The 21,382-nt window shown below is 34.9% G+C and overlaps 1 protein-coding gene and 1 long non-coding RNA gene across 2 annotated transcripts; both read right to left on the reverse strand.

Annotated features, from left to right (window-relative positions):
* Positions 1–2,850: 2,850 nt before the first annotated feature.
* LOC110710590 lies at positions 2,851–8,929 on the reverse strand. The gene is made up of 3 exons (XR_002509177.1): positions 8,593–8,929; positions 6,916–7,060; positions 2,851–3,247 (listed from the first exon to the last, which is right to left on the reverse strand). It is a non-coding gene; the product is annotated as an uncharacterized LOC110710590 (long non-coding RNA).
* A 692-nt stretch (positions 8,930–9,621) lies between these two features.
* On the reverse strand, positions 9,622–17,658 carry LOC110710535 (transcription factor TGA2.3-like). The gene is made up of 11 exons (XM_021888858.1): positions 16,654–17,658; positions 14,164–14,264; positions 13,257–13,330; positions 13,028–13,166; positions 12,740–12,828; positions 12,582–12,641; positions 12,233–12,310; positions 12,080–12,131; positions 11,654–11,925; positions 10,756–11,004; positions 9,622–10,155 (listed from the first exon to the last, which is right to left on the reverse strand). The coding sequence occupies exons 1-11, from the start codon at positions 16,749–16,751 to the stop codon at positions 10,009–10,011; spliced, it is 1,359 nt and encodes a 452-aa protein (XP_021744550.1). The 5' UTR covers positions 16,752–17,658; the 3' UTR covers positions 9,622–10,008.
* Between the last annotated feature and the right edge of the window lie 3,724 nt (positions 17,659–21,382).

Genomic DNA, 21,382 nt, shown 5'->3' on the forward strand with positions numbered 1-21,382 from the left:
TCAAAGGTAGTACTTAATATTGACTAGTTGTATAAAACAATCACAATCAAAAATACAAAAAAAAACGGGAATCTTCAAGTAAGTAACAAGTAACAATGACCTAAATCAAGGAGACAAATAAAACAATACAACAAATCAAAATTTGTGATGAGAAAGTAAGAAAACTAAAAAGTTGTAAAAAGATATGTTTGATTAATTAAAAAAAGAAAAGAAAGAAGAAAAGGTGGAGAGAAACGATAACAATAACACGGGACAAGTGCACATGTCAGTGTGAGAGGGAAGGCAAAGGTTAAGCACATGGGGTTGCGTATTGAGAGAGACAAAGCGTGCGCACACTCTTCTTGGCTCCCTTTGGTCCCATTTTTTTTCTTCATACAGTTTTCTACATAACCAAGCATAATTCCTTTTTTTTTTTTTTTTAAAAAACATAACCAAGCACAATTAAATTATGTTCTTTTAAACTTTTGGACAAGCAGAACATAACATATTTTAGTAGAGAGCAGAATAGGTATTAACATATTTCAACAGATTTCAGCAAAGCAGCTCAAAAGAACTCTGTAATTTGTATGACTCAATATTCTATGAGTATTTTTAATAAATTTCAAATCCCTAACCAAATTTGAATCCTTATATATTTTTTTTAAAATTCAACATTTACAGGTCAAACACTTTAAAAGTGAAAGAGAAGGATAATAGATTCCCACTCTCAAAGTGTTTCTAATGAAGATAGTAGCCTGGTTTAAAAAGTGCAATCCTTCCAATAGACCAAGAGTCTGTTCTCATACGTTTATTTTCAGTTCAGTTCCTAATTTCCTTAGCTCAACCTATGAGAACATGCCCCAAGTTTAGTTTGGTTTTTTTTTTTACTTGTATGATTACTCTGTATCTTATTTTATTATTTGAGTATTTAGAATTGATTGTGCACTTGAATGTATATACTATATAGAGCTAGCTGGTTGGGGTTTGCTAAAACTACATATTTTGCTTATTTTATATACTACCTCCATTTTATTTTTATATATATATATTTTTTTTTTGTAATTTTAAAATATTTTATATTTCACAAATAATACCCTAAAGTTGCAAAAAATGTAAAACGAATGAAGTACGAAGTATATGTTTTCTTACTTGTTGAATCAAAATGAGGAAATAAAAAGCACTAGAGGTTTTAAGGAAAGTAAAAAAAAAAAAAAAAAAAAGGGAACCATTAAGGAATGAGAGTATAGATATACTGGTAATTGAGTATTAAGGATTACGGAGATTATTAAATAAGGATTACTCATATAAATAAATAAAATTTTTAAGGCGTAATAAATTAGTGTTACTTGTAAAATGAATTGGGTTAGAGTATTGTTATGGAGTATTGGGGTTCAAAACAATAAACAAACACATATGGAGTAGAACTTTATTTGGAAATGACAAAAGTCTCTTTTAGTCCCTCCCAAAAATATTGTTTTCCTATGACGAAAAGTTCATCATTTAACATAAAACATAATAATATATAGTCTAAACTACCCTTTTTTGTTCTAAAAACTCTAAACTACTCAGATTATGTGATCTCCCTCCTTATGTAATTCACAAAAACCAAGAAAATGATTGGAAGTAGTGGATTATTATACTCCAAAAGATCAAATTAATGCAAGTTTTAGAATGTTATACTGTAAAGTAATAATAATTAATAATAAAAAAAATACAGTAGTATATAACAATTAAAAGATAAGTGGGAAAAGAGTGGAGTAGAAAAAAGTGAAATAATGTAGGCTGACAATTATAACAATTTTTTTTCTTTGTGAAATGGCTAAAAAAAGAAAAGTGTAATTTTCTTTGGAAACGGGGTAGTATGAAAAAAGAAGGAATGATGATAAGTGATGTAAATTGCAGCAGCAATATAGAAGCATAGATGCCAATTCCATCCATCATAAACAAAAAGTATGTTTCTCAAAATAATGAAATATACCAAGTACTACATGTTATCTGTTTTTCTAAATTAAACGAATAAAAAAGCGAATAATTAAAATTAAGGCTTACAGCTCGTTATGTCACGGGACATTCAGCCCCCCTAAGATATACGAGTAGTACAAAGTACTTCCTAATTTGCATATAGGTGGAAGAGGTGTTAGACCAAATAAAATTAGTAACGGTATTTAGGTTTAGGAACCGAGGGAGTACAACTAATAACAAAAACTGAAACAATGCACATAACGATTGATTCCAAACAAGAGTTATTTTGCTCGCGCTAGACAAGTAGACATAGCTAAGCTCAAAGCTTCCACGAAGCTCATATTGACTTAAAATCTCTACAAATCACAATCATTGTGAACCTAGCTCAATTATCAGCTCACAAATGCTCATGTCCCCAACCCAGGCGATTATTGTTCGGATTTTCAAAATTCACATGCTCAATTATTGAAACTACGTTATATACATTTTGTGCATACTACAAATCCATTTCACCGTCAACTATTTCCTTAACTCACTCGAAAACAAAAGCCCTGAAGTTTTCTTTGTTTTTAATCAATTTCAGGATAAAAATAATAAAAGTTCCAAAAACAACCAAATTGTCTCTCACCTCATTCAGTTTGGAATTTTCCAGTTCTATTACAAAGATTTTACATTTGCCTGCATAAAAACAATCTGCACTTTTTTTTATACTGACTGAGCTTCTACTCAAAGTTTTTTGCATACATGTCAGTATCAATACATTAGCTTCCACTTCAATTATCACATGTCATCCAATAATTGGAACACTTTATAGCAGATAGATTTATTTCTAAGACACAAGAATATAATCTGAAATATTACTCGAAAAAAGTGAATTAATTAATTAAAAAAAGTGGATTGCTTCAAGAATGAGGATCAAAAGAAATTAATCTATACAATCATCAAAAGTATTTACAAGAGTAATAAGAAAGCCAACGTCAGTTGAAAGACAGACCATAGGAAATTAAGGACTCAAATTTAGGAATCTGGGATTATAAGGGCAGTTTGGTACTCACCAGAAAGCCAACAAGCAATAATTTTTGTGAACGTAAACAGTTATGAAGAAAGGAAAACTTTGTTTCATGCTCCTTTGTTTGCGCGGATGTAATCTCATTTGTACCTAGAAATGCAGCACATCCCCCCTGACACATGGTCCTCTGAAGACAATTCTTCTGCAATAAGAAATAGCTTAACGTTGAAGCTGAAATTAAGCCGACATAGAGCCTCTTTCCATGGAAGCTTCACGTTCCATACGACGCCTTTCTCTCTGCAATCAATCCAAAATCAACAACCAAAGTACAAGGAAAAGACAAGTTGATACCATGTTCAATGTTATGCAATACTCCATTACTCCGTATATTCAAGGTTAACAATAACTTATATTAAATTTCTTTGTGACTCTAGAAAAGGGCATAAAAGATCATTTCTACAGTCCTCAAACTTATAGGCACATCTCCTAAAATGGTCTATAAAAATGCTAGTGCAAAATCTATCACATTGCAAGGAGCACCAGCTTTTTTGCTCAAGTGAGAAACTTGTCTTGCTATGGTGAAAATTGATTGCAATAAAACATAATGGAAAATGGAAAGCACCAAAAGCAATAACCTAGTCCTGACCTTGATACTCACACTAAATTACAGATATTTGTTTAAAACAGATTCTCTAGTCATTTCTTCAATTACAGAGCTTTTCTGTTATGGGTGCCAAAAATAGACAAAACACAGAAAGATTAAGAGAATTAATTTTCTTAACGGAACAAGAGGCAATTTATTTTAGAAAGGATTTATCACCCTGGAAGCCATGAAAGACAACTCATTACTATCTTATGTAGCGATTGAGTCACATCCTACCTTCATTTGGATTACAAAGTAAATGAGAGATATTCAACATCAACAATTAAACAATGAGAGATAATTCTTCACTAGATTGTGAGGTGTTAAATGTTCATAGTGATGCAATTCAGAGTCAAGGTCTAAGAGATGGGCAAGATCTGCATCTGTACACAAAGAAAGTTAAAAAATGAAATATTTTGAAAGGACAAGGAGATAAATCCACCTTAAAAAATGCTTAAAAAAAAAAGGGAAAAAAAAATGTCCAAAATAAGACTAATTCTCTCACACACAAAGCACAAACACTAATCCAAGTTTACAAGATTTAAAGCCAAGTAAAAATTATAAATAGCTGAAAGTCATGAACCAAAGTTGGTCTAAAATTGAACTTAAAAAGAGAATTGTAGAGATTAAATAGAACCCACAAAGGGAATTAATCTAAAATCATAAACTCAAAACAAACACCAATTATACGTTGCATAGGCCTCAATATATAAAGGGCTAAACTTAGAGAATAGTTCAAACTAAGTAGGAAAGCAAAAGTAAAAATTAAATTATTTTTAATCAATATTGTCTGAAAATTACATGCCTAGATAAAGAAAAAATTCTAGAAAGTAACCCAGACGTTTCAGCTTAGGTAGAATTTTATCTTTAGGAAACTTCCTGAATTATACGCAACTTTGATAGGGTAAACTATGCATGTCAAATCCCCAAAAGGAGGCTAGAACTTCAAGGAAGCTAGGCAGAGTTATGTCTCCATGAGTGCTAGCAGCCTGCTCAAACTTGCTGCAGTGAACTAGGATCTTGAGAAGGATAATCAATTAAACAACTCCTTACTAACAGACCAGGTCAACATATAATTATCCCAAACTGCAGATGTAATCCAAAAGGTAATTCACATTTAATGTTCCCATATGACCATATCATGAAACCTTACCCCTGCAAGCTGCAACTGTTGTGTGTGCTATCAGGGCTCAGGAGATTTAGGTTGTTCCAGTAGGTGTTGACATATTGAGTTAAGTCAGGAAAATCATTATTGCATTGCTAGCTAGTAAGTATCACATGCTTGATCTTGCATTCTATAGCTGTTACTTTGTTTCGACACAAGCAGCCCATGCCTTTGATTCATATGAGACATATCCTATGCTTTAGGGCCATATATATGATGCCCCATTCCTTTTGTTATGCAGTTCACTTTCTAAGTTGTTCAAAATTTGGTATTATCTCCTTAAGCCAAACTATCCATCTAAAACCAATGTCGCGAATATATGAAACTCAATACATCACCAGAAGTTGAAATATGAGAGTAGAAGCTAGATATGCTACAGGCTAATTATTATGTTATTTTTATGTGCAGATTCAAGAATTAAACAGGTAGAGATTGTTGATTTCTTTAAGGTTCCTTTGAGGTAAGTCATGATGATCACCCCCAACACACCTTACATTTCACAAGTCCTTTTTACCCCCTTATTAGGTTATCTTAAATTCTAATACTGATGTTCATTTTTAATTCTTGCTTTACATTACCTGTCGCTCTTAGGATTTAGGGGATTCAATATCCCTACAGAAAGAGAGAAGCTTTATAAAGATTACTATAACAATAGAGGAATTGATGAAGATAAATAAGAGAACTTTGCATTCTATAATTGCACAAGTACTTTAAAAGCTCAAGGCTAAGTAAAGTAATAATGGGCCCGAAGCCTAGGTTTACAACGCACGAGTGAGGTGCGTTTCTTAACATTAAAGATGAAAGATGATCAGTGTAAAAACTTTTTGCAGAGAAGAGATTAGAGCAGCAAGTTTACTTCATCGAAAGTGCTTTGTCCAATGTCCAGGCCTAGATAAATACTTGGGCAGCAACGCCTAGTAGACAAGGTGGCCTCAAGCACACTTATATAAACACTATTTTGCACCAAGTTTATGATGCAAATTTGATATAAAAATAAAAATATAAAAAATATCAAAAGAAATCAACTTTACTAAGGAACTTGCCTTCCTTTGTAAGGTCTGTAAAGTACCCAAAATGTCCTGATACTCAACATTTCACTTCAAGTTTTAGACTACCATAGTTTCTCTAAATTTCATTGATTTATCACTTATCTGCCCAGCAGCCCCAAAGCAAAGAAATGACAAAGGAAGAAAACGAAAGGCAAAGGTGATAAGATTATAAGATTTTCTTTCTAATTTCACCAAGATGATACTTCAACTCTATTCCTAATCTCTTTGCGCGGCGTTTGGTGTGTAAGAATGAGATCTTGGGAGGGATGGGAAATGTATAGGAAATTGCAGGTTGGGATTTGATAAAGATATTAATAATGCCTTGTCTGGTAAGTTGACAGGAATATGTTTGCTTCCACACCCGAGTAATATGACAGCGGGCCGTGCGACGCTCTTGCCTATATGGCAGTAGTGGTACTAGCCTAGTGCAGAAAGCGCCTATGAGCACATAGCAGCACAGGTGGGTGTCTGATTACCGAAGGGAACTCTTGTCTATTAGCGACACGAGCATGGGTGTTTTTGTAACGCCCGAGTGGGTTAAGAAAGGGCACAAACAGGACCGAATCACTGAGTTTTAGGGTGTCAAAGAATTTGGGTGCTAAAATATATGAGAGACAGCAACATCAATAAAGGTCTAACAACAACACAAGTATCAAATCAAGGCAGATTTGGGTTTAGGTTGGCAGCTTGGATCTCTTATTAATCTCTGATCCCTAGAGAGCTTTGTTTTGGAATCACATTTTTTCCCATTGGATTGAAAGTAATGTAGTAATTTCTTCCAAGGTCTAGAAAACTTAAAGAAAGGCCTAGAAAGCATTAAAGGAAAACACAGGTCAAGGAAAGAAAAGGCCAGACATGTACATAGAGGCATAGAGCCACCATTACAACAACAAAAAGGTGTTTCATAAACAAAGTTTCCCATAACAATAGAGCAATCAATATGATAAAAGAAGAAATTTACACATACTGTTATGAGTTCTGCAAAAACGAGTCCATTTAAATAAACTAATAAAGCAGTTGATAGGATTGTTATACGAAGAAAAAAGTTTCACATGCTGCACTTATATCAACAAAAGAGGTAAAAACATCTTATGATGCAAGATCATACCCTTCTTTCCCAATAAGGATGAAAGCACACATAATCGTAGACAGGTGAGATTGATGACACCAAAACCACATTCAGGCCAGTAAACAAAAGAAGCGCTGCCATAGGCCGTGTCCTGTGAGGCATTGGTCAAGTTTAAACTTCTATGCTGCCAGGATAGATATAATCACCATCAGGAGTTTATAATGAAAGCTGTAACAATTGCTAATAATGAGATGGCAGTGGAAACCCAAAAGCACTATAGAAAAATATATACCACATATTTTAAAACAATATACAAGTGTTGTGCCACTGTGGTAACTGGTAAGTTATATAGGCTACCATAATCCAAAGAATGTTACAGTCTACAAAAAAGTGAAAATACAAGGCAAAAAAAGCCTCGAGATCATATAAAGATAAGTTATAAGTTATATGCACCTTTAAACCTAGAAGGATTAGAACAAATTTGAAATGCTCGGCACTAATAGTGTAATGAATAGAAAATCCAGAGCTTTGACAGACAATGAAATCTAGAACCAGAACATAACCAAAATCTGGTATCATAATTGACAACAAGCCCCTTTAATTCTATAAATTTTAAAATTAGTTTCATTGATGACGAATCACATAATAATTGCTCTACTCAAAATATTATGTCAACCAAAGAAATGCACAAAACAAACCAAGAATATCCTATGTCCAAGCAAAATAACCAAACATACACAAAAACGACCACATTCCATCCAAGGAGGATAGACAAGATGACTTCTATGCATTATCACTCTGATAATAACCTAAAACTACATGTTAATAACAATATGTTGCCAGGGTGAGATAGACAGTTAAGGCATTGGTAAAATTGCGAGGACGGTTTTAGGGTTAAAAGAAAACCATGAGCGTGTTTGGTATAGGGTTTTTAAGAATTGAAATGGAATCAGTTAGCTGTTTTGCATCACCTATTGTTTGGTATGGGAGGTAGGACACCACACTCTATTTCCTAATAGTAACCATTACCGCCCATATATCACCCTTCCTAAGTTCCTAACCCTACGGTAACATAACCATTATTCTCAATCCCCAATAAAATACAAGGTAATCCTTTTCCTTGCTAGAACCAAACCGCTAATAATGGTCTCAGACTAACTTTTAACATTATCCTTTCTCTTTCTTATTTGCTCCCATAACAGACCAACATAAACTCAATCATTCTAATTGTAATTATGTTCTTCGTATGTAATAAAAACACAACGATCAAGATGTTGCACATTTGGCTTTGGTTTCCTGCACTAAGGTTCATCATTCATCAATTTGCGATTGAATTTGAAATCATTACATACTCTGAGCACATAAATACACTCGTAGCTAACCAAGCTCGCAGAAAAGGGTCCAATTACATAGTTCCGTCCTAAATCATAACATTAAAGGTTATAAACTAAACAGTGCAATACATTAGCAACCAAAATCGACTCAATCATCAAATTAAGCTTGAAAAATCACAAAAATTTCTTCTTGATTAAGAATATCAATGTAAATGTAAATTGCACACGGAAAAATTCTAGCAATAAATAACATTTTATAAATTCGTAACTATAACCAATAGTTGAAGAAGAACCCTAAATTGAATAAAAACGATAGTGAAAAACTAAACCCTAGATTGTGAAATTGATATTCAATGATTGAAAAGATGAAACAAAATGTTACCTGAGAAGCTGCTTCAATGGAGGAGAGAGAAAGCTGAGAAGCTGCTTCAATGGAGGATGGAGAGGGTGGCGCAGAGTAAAATTGGAAATCTCCGTTTGGAAAAGAAAAAATTACGTGGGAGGAAAATTAATGACACGTGTCAGATATAAAGAACACCAATCTTCACACTTCCTCCGTTCTGAATTAGTTATTCCGTACACAACTATACGTATCTTATCAATGTTTGAAAAAAAAAAAAATCTTAATGGTCATCAGTGTCGTTCTTTTGGAATGACATTTGCTTAACTGAATTGAATAGAACTAAAACGATAACTGAATCATTTATTGTCAGGCCTTCCGTCATATGCGATTGTAGTACCGTTTTCGGACACATTGCATGGCTGACTTTCTATGCAAGTCCTTATAGGCTCTAGCTAAGGGCACTCACACTAGAGAGTCACTGATGGCGTATGATCATCTCCTTTCCTCAAGAAACTTAGAGGATCCTTTTATAAAATTTGATGAAATGTCTGTGGCTGATGCTGTCTCTAGAAAGACTGTTCTTCTGTATGCTAATCGCTTGGGAGCATTGGAACCCCATCTTTATTTTCCACTACTTAACTCATACGTCCGATTCAAGACAACGGAAGCTCCTCCTGATTTTGAAGTGGTATTTATAGACTTAGACGGTGATGGTGGAGATGATGGTTAATCAAAGCCATGGCTAATGTGCCCTTTCGGCCCTCAACGTGTTGCTTTTATTAAAAACACATTACTTAAGGGTAGACTTTCCGACATAGCTGCATTTGGTAAGATTTAACATTGAATGCACAAGACGTGCTCGAGTCATATGAGCCTGATGATCTTTCTTCCTATGGCAGCCAACAGTCCCTACGCAATCAAGTTATCATGAAAATTGAGTTTAATAGCATCACTGAGATAAAAATGAGTGCTTTAGTGTGAGTGAATACTTATTATTTGATGCTTTTAATATAAACACAGTAACATTGTTCAGATAGCTGCTTACTTGCTGAGTACAATTATTAACCATAACACCAAGAAGACTTGCCCTTTTTTTTTATTGAGAAGTTAATTTCTTACATAAGGGATTTATAGTAATAGAAGGAAAAAAAAATGACATCCTAAATGCTAGTAATACTAAGAGAAATTCTACACTGTAATGTGGTTACTTTCAATGGCACCACTGTCTATATACAACAAAAGAAACTTCCCTAAATACTATAACATCAACCTAACAATACCTTAAATAACATCAGCCAGAACAACAGTAATAATACAACACAGAAAGAAAACATGAAAATATGTTTTCATTGTCAGGGGCCAGGATCAAATTACGCTGCTGCCTTAAAAACTGCCAAGGGAACAAGGTAAGTCAGAAGACCCGATTACTTCAATTGATACAATACATAAAGCTGCTCAATCACGCGGTCTAGCAAGCCACAACGAACTGAGAGCCCTAAGCCTTGAGAAATAGTCATGTATAGATAGAAGGGCACGTGCAGATTGTCGAGTTGTTAATATGTGGTGCATCTGTTGCAGCGTTTGTTGACGGAGATTATCAGCCTGCATGAAGCAATCATTGTCCATGAACAGATCAATATATTATGAGACAATAATTGAGACAGATCAGCAAGTGTTGTATACTTCAAAGAAGTGTCGTGATATGAAAAAACAAATTTTTACAATTAAATGCAGCTAAAATGCAGCTAAGCCAGCAAGTGAGAAATCCCAGAATGTAAATTTAGCAAGCACCTCATTCAGTCCAAAATGTCTTAACCTTCAAACAGGAGGACATGAATTGAATTTGAGCACTTCAAATTAAATGAAAACAGTAGAAACTCCTATTCATGAGGTCACCCCCAAAAAATCACACCTCAAAAAAAAATCTGGCATTTCCAAGACAGCCCATATATGATTATATTATCCCCTCAAGGATCTTTTCCATTTAAAAAAAATTTCCCAATAACATCTATATAGGACCAAACTGCCCGTAGTTACAAACTAGGTCTGTCTGAAAACATGATACTGTCAATTCTCCAGCAAACAAACTGCAAGCGGGACATTGCTATTATATTATAAATCCCGAAGTATTAGAAACTTGTGAGTTAATATGCCACATACATCAACTAAGAAACATCTCAAACAAATTTGTCAAGAAAATACCTGGCGCAGGAATCCTTCAAGAGTTCCTAATTTCCCCATGGCCATGGCCATCTGACCCATATAGTTTGCCACATTGCCAGATGAACCAGAAGAGCCTGGTGTACCATTGGCTAATGTCTCAGATAGAGACTGCTGCAGCGCCTCCATTCCTTGCGACAAGGCTTCTTCGGCTTGTTGAGATGACTGCTGCAAGTTGTAGATGCCCACTAGCTGCTGCTCTGTCAAGGGCTCCAATTGATTCACCAGAAGCTGCATTTGAATGCAAATAAAATTGGATATGCAGAAGGTACAACAACAAACCAACAATCATATGTTGAAGCAAAATATGCAATAGGAAACACCAGTTATTTACTTATTTGGACTGTTAATTTGACTGCCAATGGTTTCATGCATAACCAGAAAACTTTATATGGCCCAAAAATATTAACAAAACAAATCCAAAAAAGCAGGGCAACACAGAGTTATATCAAAATTATCCTGATCTGGACCCAATATCGGCTACTAGGTCTTCAAAAGGTAGATCTAACACGTAAAAAGGCCTGAAGGATGTAGCCAACTAGGTTTTTCAGATTTTCATCACAGCTTTAAGGTAACCCAAACACAAGAAATCTCTTGAAAATTACTTGTGTTTTCGATTTTCCAGGTCCACACCACAGCAATTCCTAGACAAAAGCACAGGACAATGCTGTAAGCTGTATATTATGATTTGGTGAAGGGTCCTTAGAAGGTCACCAGAGGCCAGCTAGAGACTTAGTAGTTAGATAAAAGATCACAAATAGCCAAAGGCGGGCTTTTATTTGGTCAATGCTTTAAGGCTCAATGTAGAGTTTGAGTACGTTTTCATGTTTCTGCTCAAATTTAAAAATGCAACAGATACAAAGGAAAGGATGGGCCTCACCTTCAAGAGTTCTGATGGGCGAAAACCACCAATCCACATAAAGCAACGCTCTGCAGGAGTTTTCCACATTCCAGACAAGATGTGAAAGACATCAGCCTTTGCAGCAACACCTTTAAGCCTGAAAATATCATTGAAGTGTGTAGCTACATTGTCAACAACTGTATGCAGTTCAGTATCACTAGCATGTGAATTGACTGCAGTCCTCAGTTCATTTATCATTTTGTTTTGTTCTTCCAGCCATCGAGAGTACTCCGCATCGAAAGCCAAGGCACCTACAAGGTCACCAAACAAGAAATTATAACCAGTGACTATTGAAAGATCAACGTTTACTTGACGAGTAATATTAATCTTGGATTCTTGGTAACAGTAAACAAGGAAGAGTAAACATGCACCACAGATAGACAACCGAGAAACAAAGGAAAATACCATTTCCACCTATTGTATGTGATTGATCACTAGCACTTGAGATGAAAATTCCCTACAATGAAAAAGATGAAGAGCAGCAAGCATTAATTTCTTCATTAATAATAGCATCTAACGAATAGATCAGAATAACAGCAGCAGCAGCAGGAAGAACACCTGCTGGCGGGCTCGTTGGAGCTCTTGCTCAAGCTGGGTCAACTTCAGTCGGCTATTTTCCAGCTGTTGTACGTACGCCTGAAAAAATTGGAAGATCATTATCACCGCAAAACAAACACTTCTGGATCATGCATATATATGTACCACGTTTATTTTAGTGTGTTTGTTCTTCTCTTTGGGGCTTGCCCCTCTTTCGCATCAAAAAAAAAAAAAAAAGTATAGATAGAAAAGTCTGTTAATCAAACACAAGTTCTAGCATTTTTATATAGTATGTAATCACTATGAATAAAATTGCACTGCCCAAAGGATCACCATAAGATACATTGCATAATAAATGACGATGACTAACCTTTTTCCGCAAGCGGCTTTTTCTAGCTGCTTCACGATTTTGAGCTAGCCGTCGCAGTGACTGAAAAATTACAGAGAGTAAGTGTTTGACAAGCAGGTTGTAAAATATTCCAAGCTACACAGCAAGAGTGCAACAGGATCTAAGTAATGCTGAATTACCTTTTGATCAAGAGCTTTTTCTTTGGATCTCTCACTGGAGTCAGAAGCAGTCTTATTGTTTGTTTGACCTGGTTCAAAGTGCAAACATGTTTAGGTTATTAAACTATTGAAAGCATCAGAGAAACAGCACAGTCCAAGAAAGAGGGGGGGGGGGGGGGGGGGGGGGGGGGGGGGGGGGGGGGAGAAACTATTAATGAGAGACCAAAATTACACAATCTGCACCCTTCCTAAAAGAAGTGCACACATTAGTTGATCACAGAAAATAATTCTTTGAAAAAACTACCTGTAGATTCTTATCCTCAGTATCATCTGATGAAGAATCAGATCTAGGACTAGCATCAGCCATAATGGACTCTGCCCAATTTTCACGATAACCCCCGCTTACAGAAGCCAAGTTAGGTTGTGATTCTCTTTCCAACGACAATAGCTGAGATGTATTTTTAAGCACATGTCAGACTTTATAATGGGCAGGAAATATTCACAAGCTTAACATTCATAGTCAATGATGTAGAATTACCTTATTGAAAGATCCAAATGGTGGATCAGGGCCTACAGCCAGACTAGAAGACTTCAACGAACTGAATAGAGGATCTATAACACAAGATCAATAACAAGTCAAGCTAAACTTTCTCCAGCATGTTCAAGTGAACCACAGAAAATCACAAGACCAAGCCTGAACCCACTAGGTAAGAATAGGAATTTTCTTCTAGAACAACAGATAAAAATTGAAAAGAAAGGACACAGACAGCAGAACAATACATTTATTTGAGTTTTTAATTTAAGTAAATTCTCGTCAACATCCTGTTTTTTAATGTGTTAAACACCCATAGTCTCATACACAAGATCTAAATCAGCTCTAAAAGATAACCCTCCAATACAGGCATGAAAACCAAACTTTTTGACCTATTAAGATTGTGCTTCTCTATGCATTCAGTATATCTAAATGAAAACAGTAATTCTGCTATTTCTTTATAGGATTAAAGCTTATCCTACATTCCTAAAATATATCTTGAAAATTCTTAGTATGCTACTAAAAAGTGCAGCTTCATAATACAAGAATTGAGAATTAGTTTGTGAGTAATCAGGCTTTCCAAATATAATTGTCATCTCAAGAATTATTATAATTCCCAAACAGCCAGTCTTTTTTGCTGCAAAAGAATCTAGGAAATCAGCAATATATGATGACAATATAGCTGTTAATGATCTCAGTCCTCTCGAGAAATACTTGGGACTAAGCTCCTCAACAATATTTTTAAAGGCGGCCCCAAACCTTCAAACTTTATGTCTCACATTTTGTAGAGTGTATAGTTCTCATTGGCATCCCATAAAGCTTACTACAGTCAAAGACCTATGAAACAATGAACAATACTTAAAGTAGAAGAATTATAACACGTTAATAACAGTTATAATCTAGTAAGACTCACTCCTGAGATCAACAGCATCTTCAATACGAAAATCAAGTGATTGCTCAAAAGCACCAAGTTCAGAAATCCGAGATGAACTTGTGTTGTTATCCTCTGTTACACTGAGAAAATCAAATATCAGCATTAGAAGGCCTCATACAAAGGTATGAAAAAATTCAGGAAGAACAAAACTAATGAATTTTGGCATCAACCACAAAATTCACCAATTATTGAAAACACAAGAAGATGACTGCTTGCATGTATCAAACAATATCTATCATGATTTATAAGAAAGTTTTGATGTCCTCAAAGCAGGAAGAGGCATGGATAAGTAGCCCAAATGAGCTTTTCGGATGAAGTTTATGTGGATAGGACAAAATAGGGGTTCTTAGGTTGAAGTGTATGTGGATTAGACATTTTCCTCTAACATATAAATAGGATGTATTGATAGTGCAACTTCAGAAAAATATCGGGATATAAAGATTCTGGTCATAAAGCAAATTTGCTATTATTCGCTTGCGAGTGATCTAATCCAAACTGGGATTCATCGATCCACAATATGATCCACATTGCGGATCTCACTTATACAAATTGGTATTAGGAGTGACTTTAGACAATTTAAGCCTGCGGACCATGTTCACAATGTCATATAAAGTGATATTGGGATAACATTTCCACATATGATCATCGTACATGCAACTCAAACAAAATAATTAATATCGGCAATCCAAAGAATTCAATAGTACATATATTTAATTAGTATATTAAAGAACTTATTGGGTCTAATAAACTCACATTTGAAGTGTATTGCAAACTCACATTTGAAGCTTAATGTACCTATAGCAATATCTTACATATCTGCTTTTCCAAAAGGCAATCGCCTAATTCTACCAAACACTTAACAAGGAATCAGCTAGTCAAACAAGCCAATACAACCAGATGTTCAAGTCAGCTCTCACATTCAGCTCCAGCTTTAACAACTCTTTTCCAAACCAGGTTTATAATATTTAGGAGTTAAGATAAGCTATATTTTCTGACGTATGCTTGTATAGTTTCCAAGTACCAGAAACTTCCACATTCCGAGCAATAATATTGATATGTTGTCTATTGTCCACAGAACAGGATCTGACAATGTATAACATGCCCCCAACAATTGGGGCATTCCCTCTCATAAAACTGAGCTCAGCTATAAAAAGTTGAATTAGGGAATGCCTCTGATGTTTCTTAAAAGTGGCAAGGGTTCATACTCATGTCGGAGTGTAATCTATCTTACATGGGTACTCGTTGTAAACTAGAGACATGAGTATCTCTTCCCCCCCCCCCACCCCCCCCCCCCAACCATCCATGTAACTCCCAAAAAACATATCATCAAATTTAAGAAACTTACTAAGTTGTAATCATGTTAAGAGGCGTAAACAGAATGTGTCCTGCCTAAACCAAGAATTGCTAGAACAGCATCTTCGCTACTCATTATGCTTAGGAGGGAAGTCAGAGGAAAATCTAGGATGCATACCCAGCTATGGTCCCGAAATTGATACAGCAACATGTGGATATTCTCAAAAAATTTGAGCCATGTTTATTCATAGTCTTATACATGGCTGGAAGTGAACCCTTTTTTCTTGTGGCCAATATGGCTATAAAAGGAATTTAAGCCAATGATTCCACCATCTCTACGAAAATATTCACTTCTATATTGCACATCATCCACTCATAAATCATAATAACATGATACTTCAGATAGGGATAGGCCAAGCTATTTCCCCCAAGAACTAGTAGCCATGTTCTTGCTCATTTGAGAGCTCAGAGAAACAGAAACTTAAGTAGTGGCAGAGAATGCTTCTTGGCTCTTATTCAAATAAAGTTCCCAGGGCTATGAGGTACAGCAAAATCTGGATTGATAAGAATCTCTACTCAAGAAACAGCCACATATCTCTTAATCAGTACTCAGCTATCTTTAGATTTTTTACAAAAAAAGACTCAGCTGAGCAACAAGTCATTACAATCATACTTAATCCAAAACCATATAGTACCACCATTCTTCAAAAGCAGCAGATTCCCTACCCACCACCCTCTATGATAATTGCTAAGAATATTATTCAACGAACTTTCCTCAAAACATGTAACTCAACACTATACTGAGATTACTTGTTTCTATGGGAACCAACACAAACTCAACACATAAAATTATAATCTAAATGATGTTACTCCAACTCTATATTTTACTTAAACAACCACGCGACAATCCAACATGTGTATGGACACTTCAACACTTTAATAGCCGAGTTGGAGACTTGAACACATACCCTATCTAACACGAGTTCTCGACTTTGAGTAACATAAGAGCCTAACATGTTGAATGCATTACAATAGTACACAATTATAACTTTTCAACAACAAACAGAACAATTTACACAGGTCTGCTACATAGTACATACTACAAGTATTGCTATGGAGAATTAAGAAAAGCTGGAAAAGTGACAAAATTGGTAAAGGAAAAAGGAGAAAGCTTACATGGAATTAGAGATAGGGATAGTAGGAATAAAGCTAGGCATCCCTGATGTTAAGCTTGCACCATTTTTTGCTCCAAAATTCACTTTTCTGCTACCCATATAACTTTCATAATCACCTCAATTTCTCCCAACCAAGAGCTGGAAAATTATAAATCCTTGAAAATCCCAACTCAATTTTAATTCACTTTAAATAAAAAGAAACACCCTTTTAGATTCCGAAAACCCAAAAAAAAAAAATCTTTCAATAACCAAATATTGACAACAACTCAAAACCTTCAAAACCCAGATTGAAAACCCAAATATATTACAACAAACTAAAAGCTTCACAAAAAAAATATTCCAGAAACCCCAGAAAAATTGTAGAAGAGAAATTTTTTAATGATACAACAAGAGAAAAAATAAATTAAATTAATCTTACAATATTACAAATGATAACAATAAACTGGGTATGTATCTAAAACCCTATAAAACCCTGATTATACAACAAGCAACCTTTATGCAAAAATTGAATTCCCAGAACCCATCAAATTTGACAAAAAAAAAAAAGTCAACAGCAGTTATATATTTGAGACCTCAAAAAAGAATATGGAGATTACCCAGAAGCTAACTTTGACAGAAATTTAAATAAAAAGGACCCTGAATTAATAATAGTATAAAAAAACACACAATTTTTTTTTTCAAAAGATCCAAAATTTTGATCACTTTGACTTGGTGAGTATCTTTTTATTGTTGTTGTTGTTTTTGTTTTGTAATTTATTTTTTTTTTTATTTTCGGGGTGGGAGTTTAGACTTCGTGTGAAATTCAACAAGATCCACCTCGAATTTTGGACCTTCTTAAAGAATTAGAGAGAAAATAAATGAATAATGATGAAAGAGAAAGAGAGAGATCCTTCTCCTAAAAAACGTCCTTTTCTTTCTGATTAATTTTTCCCATTTTTCAAAGTTGCCAATTTTTAATTCTTCATTGTACTTAGTAGCATAAGTGCATAACTAGCATTCAATTTACGATTTATTTTAATAAAATAAAACACTCTTAACTAACTCCATTATACTAAAATCCAACCTTAATTAGAAATATTCCTTCAAAGTAATAACTTAATTTAAAATATTATTCTGAAACGAAATAATTGCGACAAGTTGCTCACAAAATATATAATGGTAATTTGAGACAAAACAAACTTGATTCTAACATTATTTACATACAAAGTACTGACTTTGAAAAAAAAAAAAAAAATCAAAATCGTAGCACTTTGTACTTGATAGTTGATGGATAAGTTAGGATTTTGACAAATTTTTGTATGTGGCTGGCCACACGGTGTGGCCAGCCACAATAATAATAATTATTATTATTATTATTTTTAAAAAAATATCATAACTCTTCTCTCTCTTCTTTTCTTATCTTCTTCTCCAAACCATACATCATCAACAACCATATCTCTACTATACCCATTTTCTCTCTCCTCTTTTTTTAGCTTCTCATTCAAGTCAAACCACACATCACCAACAACCATATATCTACTCCACCCATTTTTCCTCTCCACTTTGTTAAATTGCCGCAATTAAAGCCGGAAATTGTAGAAATTGGGCGTTAAATTGCTGTGAAAAATTGTGATTAATTATCCTTAAAATCATCAACAACATTTGAAGTAGTGAAATTGATGAGAACCAAAGAAATGTGAGCTCGTTTTCTTCGTGGAATCTTAAATCAAACATTCTACGTCAAAAATTGTAGGGTGTTACTAGTTTGGTTATGGGTACTTGTAGGTGTTACTGGTTTAGTCAGGGGTTACATGTAGGGCGTTACTTGTTTGGTCAGGGGTTACTGGTATGGTAATGGTGTTACTGGTTTGGTCAGGGGTTACATGTAGGATGTTACCGGTTTGGTCAGGTGTTACTGGTTTGGTGAGGGTGTTACTGGTTTGGTCAGGGGTTACATGTAGGATGTTACCGGTTTGGTCAGGTGTTACTGGTTTGGTGAGGGTGTTACTGGTTTGGTCAGGGGTTACATGTAGGATGTTGCTGGTTTGGTCAGGGGTTACTTGTAGGGTGTTACTGGTTTGGTCAGGTTACTTGTAGGGTGTTACTGGTTTGGTCAGGGGTTACTTGTAGGGTGTTACTGGTTTGGTCAGGGGTTACTTGTAGGGTGTTACTGGTTTGGTGATGGTGTTACTGGTTTGGTCAGGGGTTACATGTAGGATGTTACTGGTTTGGTCAGGGGTTACTTGTAGGGTGTTACTGGTTTGGTGAGGGTGTTACTGGTTTGGTCAGGTTACTTGTAGGGTGTTACTGGTTTTGGTCCGGGGTTACTTATAGGGTGTTACTGGTTTGGTTAGGGGTTACTTGTAGGGTGTTACTAATTTTGTTCAAGAGTTACTTGTAGGGTGTTACTGGTTTGGTTAGGGATTGCTTGTAGAGTGTTACTAGTTTTGGTCCGGGGTTAATTGTAGGGTGTTACTGGTTTGGTTAGGAGTTACTTGTAGGGTGTTACTAGTTTTGTTCAAGAGTTACTTGTAGGGTGTTACTGGTTTGGTTAGAGATTGCTTGTAGAGTGTTACTAGTTTTGCTCAAGGGTTACTTGTAGGGTGTACTGGTTTGGTATGGGCTTTACAAGTAACCATTGAATAAGTAACAAGTAACCCTTGAATAAGTGATTCATACAAGTAACCTTTGAAGTAACTCATATAAGTAACCCCTGAATAAGTAACTCATTCAAGTAACCTTTGAATAAATAACTCATACAAGTAACCCTTGAATTAACTCATACAAGTAACCCCTGAAAAAAATACAAGTAACCCCTGAAAAAAAAATACAATTAAATCTTGAAAAAAAATACAAGTAACCCCTGAAAAAAAAAATACAAGTAACTCTTGAAAAAAAAAATACAAGTAACCCCTGAATAAGTAATCCATACAAGTAACCCTTGAAAAAAAATACGAGTAACCCCTGAAAAAAAAATACAAGTAACCCTTGAATAAGTAATCCATACAAGTAACCTCTGAAAAAAAATACAAGTAACATCTGAAAAAAAAAAAATTACAAGTAACCCTGTATAATCCGTTATTTTCACTGATTTGGCAGCAGGCCACACGGTGTGGCCTGCTGCACCAAAAAAGCTCTATAGGATTTTTTGTTCATTTTATTTTTTACATATTTCGGATCTAATAAATTCACTTTAGGAAAATAAATTTTAATAAGGGTTTCCAGATTCAATTACAATAAGTTTTTATAACATAAAAAATTAGGTTTGATAGAATTTGAGGATTTAAGTTTTGAGTAATCCGGTTTAAAAGTGACTCTTAAATTATTATATAGATGTATTGAGTAAGCTAATTTTGAGGGGTGGTCCTCAAGACCTAAGATCAAATTCTATCTACATCTTTTTCCCTTCAACTACACATAATACATCTAATTTGCCATTTACCTTATGACTTTTATCTACAACTTCAAGTATATTCACAACTTTGACATCTGATGGGTTTTAATTTTTAAAGCAAATAAGGCCTATGCACTAGGAGTTTTCCCCTCCTCCTCTACACTCCCAAAGTCCAAGGAGCCTGCCGACTAATCCGAATCAGATCAAGGAATCGCTTTGGAAGTCGAAATGACTAGATTCATTTCTTAGAGCCTACAAGTAAAAGTTACAATAAAAAGTTAATAGGGTACCCTCTTCTTAGTTCTTACCTTAAAATAAAATACTATGTAAATAAAGCTTGAGAAGATGGGCTTGGTGTTTGGGCTCAACTTTGGGTTTTGTTTATGACATTTGAGTTAGTTGGGCTCAATTTTAATTTGATTAGCGATTAGTATGTAAATGTACAAGTCTCGGACCCTAAATACTAGTATTAACTACGGAGTATATAAGTCCTGGTTATTTCCTTTTCTTCTTTTGTTCCTTCTCTGGCCTGGTTGGTTTCTTCAAAAGGTAAGGTTGAAATGGCATTGTCTTTTGGGTGGCTTCAGAAAACCATTTAGTTCAGATGTCGTCCTGCTCTCGACTATTGAAGCTCTTTTGAGTTGCTTGTTCAAATGTTTAACTTGATTGTGAATTGGCTAGCTATCTTTGGAAAAGACTCTTTAAGGATGTTACCATATGCTATGGGATTGAGTTACTTTATTTGCTTGCTTCTTTATGGGCTAAGGTAGCTTGAGCTTTCTCGATCAGATTATTCTCAAGGGGAGATATAAAGGAATACTACGAGCTGTCTTTAAAGATGTTACTACTCCGTATATGCTATGGTTTCTACTTTGCATAAACTGAAACATAATTTGATTTGTTGCTCCATGATCTGCAGTTGCTTTATACAAACCTGAGCATATTGTTTATATAAGCATATTTGTGTGGCATTATATCTAACATGCATCATGTTAAATTGTTTCACTGGGTTCTCTTTTGTGAAATCTACATGGGGTAAGTCCATGCTCCTGGCCTGGAAACAACAATGTGCAAATTTTGTACTGAATTTCATTGTTTTTTTTAGCAGGATTATGATACAAAGATCAAGTTAAGGTGATTAATTGCTCTCAGATGATTGCATTTAGGGATGTGTCCTGTGTCCAATGTGGTTGTTCGCTTCAGGAGTGATACGGTGGTTGGACAAATCATAGTGCGTACGCTAATGAATGCATATATATGCTAATCTGTGTCCATGTTTCAGCTAATGTTTTTATCGTAGTTTTGTTCAGCAGATATGTAGTACTGACTACTGAGTAGTATTTTTGTATTGAGTCTT

The sequence above is a fragment of the Chenopodium quinoa genome, unplaced genomic scaffold (genome assembly GCF_001683475.1).
Source record: "Chenopodium quinoa cultivar QQ74 unplaced genomic scaffold, ASM168347v1, whole genome shotgun sequence".
In the NCBI taxonomy this organism is placed as follows: Eukaryota; Viridiplantae; Streptophyta; class Magnoliopsida; order Caryophyllales; family Amaranthaceae; genus Chenopodium; species Chenopodium quinoa.

Excerpts from the sequence above, each read along its gene's own strand:
- LOC110710535 (XM_021888858.1), bottom strand. The coding sequence starts at position 16,751 with ATGGGTAGCAGAAAAGTGAATTTTGGAGCAAAAAATGGTGCAAGCTTA. Across the intron at positions 13,331-14,163 it reads AGATGCTGTTGATCTCAGGA|ATCCTCTATTCAGTTCGTTG; the intron begins GTGAGTCTTACT and ends CTTGTGTTATAG. Across the intron at positions 11,926-12,079 it reads ACATACAATAGGTGGAAATG|GTGCCTTGGCTTTCGATGCG; the intron begins GTATTTTCCTTT and ends GTGACCTTGTAG.